Source organism: Nicotiana tabacum, chromosome 1 (genome assembly GCF_000715075.1).
Source record: "Nicotiana tabacum cultivar K326 chromosome 1, ASM71507v2, whole genome shotgun sequence".
In the NCBI taxonomy this organism is placed as follows: Eukaryota; Viridiplantae; Streptophyta; class Magnoliopsida; order Solanales; family Solanaceae; genus Nicotiana; species Nicotiana tabacum.
This window is the reverse complement of record NC_134080.1, coordinates 174,099,285-174,108,288: the sequence shown is the minus strand read 5'-3', so window position 1 is coordinate 174,108,288 and position 9,004 is coordinate 174,099,285. Positions and strand designations below refer to the sequence as shown.

Sequence of the window (9,004 nt, the reverse complement as noted above, 5' to 3'; positions counted from 1 at the left end):
AGCAATGAAGCAGGCAAACTAAATTCACAATCTGATAATCAAGTAAAGCAATGAAATCATCAAATTGTACGGCATCACCCTTCGTTCTTTTACTCTCATCCTCACTATATAATATAAATGCAATGGCACAACATCATCATTCGTGCTTTTACTCTCATTATCACCATATAATATAAATGCAATGGCACGACATCACCCTTCGTGCTTTTACTCTCATCTTCATATGATAAAATCTCAAGTGCACGGTATCACCCTTCATGCTGTAATTCTCACATTCACTCAATCAATGATAACAATATGCAAATATGGCACAAAAATACCCTTCGTGCTTTTCACTCTTCCTCATCAAGCAATAGTAATAACCCAAAGTATTAAGCAAGGAGGGAAGCAAATTTCAACTTCAACCATGGTGTTATGATAAGGAAACTCAACTTTCAATAATCCAATAACTTCAAATAAGTAATAAATATGAAAGCGAACATTTAAAGGAATAGCAATCTAACTAAGGCATGGAAGGCATAATAAATGAAACAACATGGTATAATAAGACAATTTTCACCTACATGCTTTGACCCATGACAACGTATATATACTCGTCACTTTACATATACACTGTCCCCATAAATAATTCACGTAGCAAATAGATCAACAAGTCCTAATTCCCTCAAGTCAAAGTTAACCACAATACATACTTCACCGCACAACCAAATCAATAATCACGTCTTTGTCTTTTGAACAAGCCTCCAGACCAATCGAATCCAACCAATTATCGATCAAACAATTCAAAATAAGCTTTAGAAGCTACCCACGAATGAAAAAGGCTCGATCATTTTTTTTAAAACGTCAACAAAAGTCAACCTCGGGCCCTCTTAGTCGAAATTTGAGATTCAGACCAAAATACGATTATCCATTCTCCCTCGAGCCCAGATATATGATTTGTTTTGAAATCTGACCTCAATTTGAGGTCTAAATCTAAATTTTATAAAATTCCTAAATTTTACCCAAAACTCCTAATTTTTACCATGAAATTCGTAGATTTGATGTTAAAAATTCATGAAACACAATTGCAATTGATTGAAAAGTAATTAGAGATGCTTACCAATGAATTTGAGAAGAAAAGGTTCTTCAAAAATCGCCTCTAGAGAGGTTAGGATTAAAAAATAGTGCAAAATGAGCTAAGTCCCGATTTCCCAATCTGTTACCCAGCTACATACGTCGCATTTGCCAACACTTATTTGCAAATGCAAGACACCGGTCGTGAATGCGAATAGTACATCATATGCACAGAAGTCGTTAATGAGACAAAACCTTCGCATAGTCTCTCCTTCCGCAAATGCGAACTAAGCTTCACTCTTGCGAAGCTGCCCTAAAGTTGCCAGAGTCGCAAATGTGAGACTCCAGCCGCAATTGTGATTCCCCAGCCTTCGCAAATGTGGTTCCTTTTTCACAAATGCAAAATTCCCTAGTCCCAGCGCCTATCGCAAATGCAATCACATGACCGCAAAAGCGAAGCTCGCAAATGCGAGCCTGACCTCGCAAAAACGAGATCTGCAGGCTTGCACCAACAACTGCTGAGTAGCACCAGTTCTAAAACCATCCAATCTCATCTGATACTCACCCGAGCCCCTCGGGCTCCAAATCGAACATGCACACAAGTGTAACAACATCATAAAAACTTACTCATTATCTCAAATCATCAAAATAATATCAAATAACAAGAGTCAATCCTCAAAACTCAAGATTTCAACTTGAAAACTCAATTTTCACAATCCTTCACATAATGCGCCGAAATGCGCTCGGGTCACCCCGGACCCCAACCAAACATACGTGCAAGTCCAAAAATATCATACGAACCTATTGAAATCATCAAAACACTGATCCGAGGTCGTTTACCAAAAATGTTGGTCGTAGTCAACTCTAGCCTCATTTAAAGTCAAAAATATTATTTTCTTCAATATTTTACGTAAAAGTTTTCGAAAAGCAATACGGACCACGTGCGCAAGTCAAGAAACATCAAATGAAGCTATGAGATTTCTTGAAACACGAAAATAAAGGTTAGTACTCGAAACGACCTATCGAGTCATCACAAAAAAAAAAAAAAAAGCTACACAAAAAATGAATAAGAGTGCATAATTTACTATAAAGAAAAAAATAAAGTGAAAAAAATAATAACAATATACAAAAAAATAAAAATGACCAAAAAACATGAAAAGTAACAAAGAAAAGAAGGGGAAGGACCTCTAGTGAAGCCTAGACATAGAAAGGAAGGGATATCCTCGTCTTAAAATCTTCAAAAGGAATATGTTTTGCCTTTTTTTTCAAAAAGGGAAACATTTTGGTCATTAAAAGGGGATCAAAGTGTCATTTCCTCTTAGGAAACCATATAAATTGTTAAGTTTATGCTATCTATTCCTCTTATGCTCTTCCAATTTTCATCGCATTTGTGGCATTTAGATTTTGTGATGGTATGAAATATCCATCTTTAGTTGATATCTTATTTTGTTTGATTGTTTATTCTAGTAAGCGCTAGGGTTTTCAAATGGCTTTTCTGCTAGTGACCCTTGGAAAGGGTTAAAATCCTTTTACTCTCCCGAACTCTCTTTTGTAATCTTTATTTCTTGCTTCTGGGTTTCCCATAATAAAGGCCAAAAATTTAAATGGAGAACCTTACATACTATGTGCGAGATCATAGTATATATACTTCACCACGAAGTAAAGCAAAATGATTAAGAAAAGCTATAGGAGCAATTCAGCTTTTGCTATATAAAGATAATAATGAAAGAATACAGTGTAGTCTTGTTGAAGAACTCTAAAGCAGTGACTGGTTTCCCTGTGGTGGCATTGAGCTGTGTTGATAGCCGAAGGGATCTCCAAAAGGGTTTGCAGACCCCATATATGGAATTTGTTGAGGATATTGACCTTGATATTGATTATGAGATACCATCATCATATTTTGCTGTCCGAATTGCTGCTGTTGCATCACTTGCTGTTGTTGCATCACTTGTTGTTGTTGTTGTTGAGACATTATTGCCATTTGTACGTTCGTTGGAGGTGCTATGTTGTTTGACATGGCAAAGGGGTCATGTTGATTGAATGGATTCTGTGCAAGGATTTCATGCCCGTATCCACTATAGCCAGCATTTTGCAGCTGTATTTGCCTCCTAGCTACATCATCTTCATATAAACTGTCAAGTAATAACTTGTCGAATCCTCCAGCCTGAGTACACAACATACACCATAACGTAAGTTTCCATGGAATCAATGACATGTCGCAGAACTGTGAATTCTTGATCTCTTAAGGAACTCGTAAAAATGTGACTCAATATCTTAAAACAAAAAAGAAAATTTTTCTTAACTTCTTCTTTTAAAAGGACGATCCTGCTTTAGAGAAAGGAATATACCAATTTTTTATCTGGTGCAACTTGGCTCGTATTGTTGCTCGATGCATTAACAAGAGCCAGTTCCCATCCTGTTGTATTTCCTATTTCACTCAACTGATAATTCGCTGATGGATTTTCTTTACCTGTATGATATTTTTAATACATCAAATCAATAAGTGAGCAGAAACTGCGATAGGATCCCGGTAGAAAATTTGCATAAGTTACCCGGTTGAATTATCGCAAGAGCCAACGCATTGCTTTCCTCTAATTCTGCAACTTTTCGATCCAATTGGTTCAAACCCTTCATAAAAAAAAACAGCATAAAACAAGCAATTATGAGAGTCCTCTTCGATGATCGCTACAATTGATTTCAACCGCAAAAGGAACTGAAGCAACAAAAGCTTACCAGCAAATCAACAGGCTCTTCCGTTGATTTCAGCGGTGGAGTTTCTTCTAATTTTTCAGGCTGAGGTTCCTCTTGTGCTTCAACCTGTTCTTCTTTGCCATTTTCAGCTGCTTCAACTTGCTCTTCCTTTTCTTCAGGGACAGGTTCTTTAGGTGTTTCAGGTTCTTGCTCCGTTTCTCTATACTCCTATCAGACAACAATGACAAACTCCATTGAGGCCACCAGTACACAGCTACAAGCTAGATTTCAGCCTTATTGACTAAGAGAATAACAATGAAGGAAAAATGTTTGTAGTAGATATTGACTGATGTTTTCAGCTGCAAACTTTTCTTTTACCGGTCTTATGTGTCAGTCTTACTCCATATTCTTCCAACTTTATTTTTTTCCCAAATTTCCTCTTCCACTCTAAAGATGTCATACAAAAGCTCTCCTTGAAGTCCTTAATATGATAGATGAATGAATCAGAATAGCTTGATTTTTTGCAGGGATTTGTTTGGGAATTTTGAGGGTTGATTTTGATCTAGGGAGGGGCCTTAAAAATGGCTGCTTCTCTTATATGAAACTAGTCTATACAGTGGCCTCAATCTCAATTCTCTAAAAGCTTAGGACTCTCTCTCTCTCTCTTTTGCTTTTACCTACTAAACTCCTCTGAACCATTTGAGCAAAGGTTCAAAGATCAATACCAACACAGAAAGCATTGGCAAAGTCATACTAGTATAAGCTTTTGAATATCTTAACCTGTGATCAAAAAGGAAAAAACAATGTTGTCCTAAAAATAGAATGTTGATAGCTCAAAAGTGTACTTCTCACCAGCCTCCTACTTGACATGGAACCTATCTGTGGTGCTTCTCGTATGTATTCCTCCATAGTTGCCAGAAAGGAAACAGGTGGCTGCAATATTACCATATATAAAAGAGGCAAATTTAAAAACAACTTGATCGCGCAACCTTCAAAAGAAATTGTTTTTCAAGTTTTAATTAAAATGAAGAGACCTGTTTCAAAATGGGAAACTGAAATGTCCGAGCAAGATCCAGCCCTCTGCAGAAGTCATAAAAATGAGCTAGACTTTCAGCCTACATTAAGGAAGGAAATGGAAGAAAAATAACTTTTGATTAGCCATCACATATATTCATTCATATTGGAGGCATTTTTACTACATTCTTACGCATTTAGAGATCCTATAGAAATGAAGTTATAGACCTGTTTCCCCGCTCTTTTATATATGTTGAGAGCTTTTATGGCATCATGCTTGGACATTTCAAAAAACTGCATAAATATGAGATAGCGACCAATTAATGTTCCAATGAGATAAGATATTAGCTGGATCGAAGTTTAAAGAGGCAAAGAAGATCTCACAAAATCAACAAGGTTAATAATCCCGTCGTTGATTGCACAATAGATCTTGAAGCTCTCCTTCAAAACCTGCATTGAGTACAACCGGGGCTAGCTATTATGTTGACTTATTTAACATTCTATGGTGCAGTGACAATTTGAATAATACTACCATCCTTACTATTGTCAGTGCACTTTTAGTGTTAACTAAGGACTGTCTTCTGTTTAGAAACTTTGGTTCTATTAATGAGTAAGGCATAATATGTAGTTTCTTAATTCATAAAGGTATACAAACTAATAATCAGAAACAAAAAATCCATTTCTTAGTGGGTAAAAGTTGTATCCCGCATACCAGTGCTAAGGCATACTGAATAAGAAAATTGTAACAGGCTCCTCCTTCAGGCTGCCAAATTTACAAGGGATATCAAAATATCAGATGACAGTATAAATGGAAAAAAAAAATGAAGTCATCATAGTTTCCTGAACAACCAAGTGACTTAATATACAGCATTAGGCCATTCTCACCTGGCAACAAATCAAGCGATATAGAAGCTGCTGCAATGCTGGGAGCTGCTCTAATAGTTCTTCACCATTTAAGTGCCTTGTTCTGCTATGCACCTGATGCAAATTCAAATCATGCGATATGAAACGAACAAATCATGCAGAAAAAAGGAACAAAAATACACAAACCTTGGAAATTCCAGGTGAGGTTTTGGTCAATCTCTCTGCCTCGATATCATACTTCAAAGTCCTAAAACACTCGAGTCTTTCCTCCAGAAAAAGTCCATAAGTCCTTACCCAGGCAGAGCAATCCCAAGCTGTGATAAGCAACAATAATGCTGTAATACGGTCCAAAATCAGGAAAATTGATGATGTTAAAAGGATTAATTACCAAGTGTACTCGAGTCATCTTTAAAGTTGGATATTTGGAAAATATGCCCTCTGTGAGAGAAGTGCAGCAATTCCTCTTTAAAAGTAGGATCACCTTCTCTCAGAACTCTGTGAATAACTATCAGTGTCTTTAGGGCAACCTGAAACATTTTATCATTTCATTGAAATTAAAAAAGGTGAAAGAACAATTTATTGCATGACGCAATATCATTGATAAGCCACCATGTGAAATAGGATCCTCTTTCTTTTTTAAAATACTAGTTTTTGGGCGCACGTGTATCCCATACTAATTCGTACAAATGTTATAAGAATATCGGTGTGTGATGAGTTTCAGAAATTAAAGGGGGAAAATACAAGCTCAAAATTAATAAATGGTGAGCGTATGTGCTAAATTTTTATTATCATTGCAAGCACAATCATATCGAAAAACTAAAGTCGAATGAATTTGAAAAGTAATGTTCAAACGACTTAAAATATGCAGTTCTTACACTATATCAGGTTTTCAAATTGATTATATTTTTTTTTAAATGCCAACAACACATAGTTTAAATGTGAAGCCTTCTTTTTAAGAGACTTTTGCCTCCTCATTTTTATTCCCGCATACATATCAAGATATGTTATTGAATGAAAAAAAAAATTGTAGGAACTATATAAAATTCCATCAACGTATCCCTTTCTTAGGATGGCGAGTAAATCATTGTGTACACCTACACTTAGTAAGTAGTAGGTAGTAGTTATTTGTGATGGACATAATAGTGGCTGAAAGATTTAATTGATGTTTATAAATCGTGTACATGTACCCTTTGGCCATGGGAGAATCAAAACAATGATATAGAATCTTTGAAGAGTTTAAAGAGAGATCACAAAATCATAATGTAAATGACACAATAAAGTATTTATAGGAAAACTAATAAAATTTCGCAGCTTGCAAAATGTGACGTTGAAAAAATAAGAAACGACATCTTTTTCCCAATGCCTCACCATCCAAAATGATGTGAGGAGTGAAACCGAAATTGTGAAAATGTGGAGTCATGAAGTGAAGTCACGAAAAGCGAGATGTGGCCTATTGCAGGGTGAAACGTACAGAGAAACAATGAAAATAACCCAAAAGTAATCTATTGCAAAGTGAAGTGGAAAAATCAGTGGCTCTTTTGGGGAAAACGGATTTTCTTGACAAAAACAAGAGAAATGTGATACAATGCTTAGAAAATAGATATGCATTTTTATAGAATGAAATAAAAATTGCTACTGCAAAAATATTTTTACTATTGAGTAATACTTAAGAAAATTAATTTATAGCTTGCAGCTTGCTACTACCATGGACGATGAAAAAACTTAATTGAAATATAACTGAACAATAATTAAGAAAATTTACAGCTGAGACGCAATATGAGTGCCTTCAGCCTAATTAGATTCATTGCATTAGTTGACTGGAGCAGCAAACAACTATTTGATTCATTCGGCTAACTTCTAAAATAATAAAAAAAAAAAATAATTAATTGAAGGTTTATTATTTTTCTTCAAGGACAAAATGGTAACTCAAATTTTTGAATTGTAAAAAACTTTGAAAATAGGAGCCTCCTACCTGTTCAATAATTGTAGCTACTCCGAAAAGGAGAACAATCAGAATCGGGTAGAAGTTATTCAAATATTGAAAAAGAAAGTAAAACTAGCAAATGATTAAATGGGTCAGAAGACTTACTATCCAGTTGCGTGTCTTTGACAATCGTCTAGAGAGTGCATGAATGCAGTAGGCAACGTCTGCTCGTGGACGTGTAACCGATGTTGCAGCAAATATCACTAAGGAAAACAAACTAAATGAACATCCAGATTTGATGAAAAGAAAAAAAATACAATTATTATTGAAGGGACTGTCTGAACAGAATATACTAGATTATACCAATATTCTTCAATACCACAAAATTATATAATAAACAAAAGACTTGAAATGTGAGAAACCAAAGCATTCTGATACGTCGATGAAATTCATGTACGTATATCTTAAACAATCAAAAGAACAAAAATTAATCTGCAAACTCACTTGCAACATGCCTTTCTTTTGGAGCGCTTTCAACGTGGTTTGTTGCCTTTACAATAGCGATATCCAAATCCTTAATAAAAACAAAAAAATAGAATATATTCCATCCATCAAGAAATGTGTATTAATTAATTAGACAAATTGATTCTAATTAAAGGAGAAATTAAAATGCAGACCTTAAATTCGCTGTTGACCTTGGCTAGGCCAACCTTGGTTGAATCTTTAAGTGCTCCATATGCTTTTCTAAAGCTCTCCATTCGAAATGTAAACCCCCAGAAATTATTTCTTGTTCTGGAAAATCAGAATCTCTTGCTGGATCAAATGTCGTAGAAATAAAAGAGAGAGAAGAAGGTTGATCTATTCTTCTTCTTCTTCTTCTCTGGAATCATAAGCCTTTGTGCATCCAACAACAAAATAGCCAATCATAAGCCTTTGTTCTTACAATAACAAAATATGGCCAATCAACCCCCCCCCCCCCCCTTCTCTCTCTAAATATATATTTTTTTCGTTGAACTTTCATTTAGAAAAGAAAGAAAGATGATTCTAGTCTTTTTTATTTCTAGTATATTTTTAAATGGAAGCGGCATAAAAGGGACAGTTGTAGAGGTGGGCGTTCGGTCGGTTCGGTTCGGTTTGAATAAATTCGGTTCGGTTATTTGGTTTTCGGTTTTGTAAATATGATAACCGAAACCGAACTGAAATAATTTCTGTTCAGTTCGGTTTTTAAATTTCAGTTCGGTTTATTTTGGGTCGGTTTTCGGTTTGAACATTATCATATTGAGCCGGCCTTATTCTGCTTAATAATTGGACTAATTTGTTGGTTGTTTCCAAAATTTTGGACTTTTTGAATGTGTTAAGTCATAAATCTGTTCTTTTTATTTACATAATCATAAACTATATGTAGGATAAGCCCATATATAACAAAGTTCAGTTATATAAAGTTCTTAATCATGAACA

The 9,004-nt window shown here is 35.2% G+C and overlaps 1 protein-coding gene across 1 annotated transcript; it reads right to left on the bottom strand.

The window, feature by feature from the left end:
* Nucleotides 1–2,614: 2,614 nt before the first annotated feature.
* LOC107807760 (putative clathrin assembly protein At4g25940) lies at nucleotides 2,615–8,499 on the bottom strand. Its single transcript, XM_075217679.1, has 15 exons — nucleotides 8,224–8,499; nucleotides 8,051–8,120; nucleotides 7,712–7,809; nucleotides 6,011–6,149; nucleotides 5,809–5,936; nucleotides 5,644–5,736; nucleotides 5,471–5,521; nucleotides 5,143–5,208; nucleotides 4,987–5,052; nucleotides 4,779–4,859; nucleotides 4,597–4,677; nucleotides 3,787–3,972; nucleotides 3,606–3,681; nucleotides 3,402–3,523; nucleotides 2,615–3,217 (listed from the first exon to the last, which is right to left on the bottom strand). The coding sequence occupies exons 1-15, from the start codon at nucleotides 8,302–8,304 to the stop codon at nucleotides 2,810–2,812; spliced, it is 1,746 nt and encodes a 581-aa protein (XP_075073780.1). The 5' UTR covers nucleotides 8,305–8,499; the 3' UTR covers nucleotides 2,615–2,809.
* Between the last annotated feature and the right edge of the window lie 505 nt (nucleotides 8,500–9,004).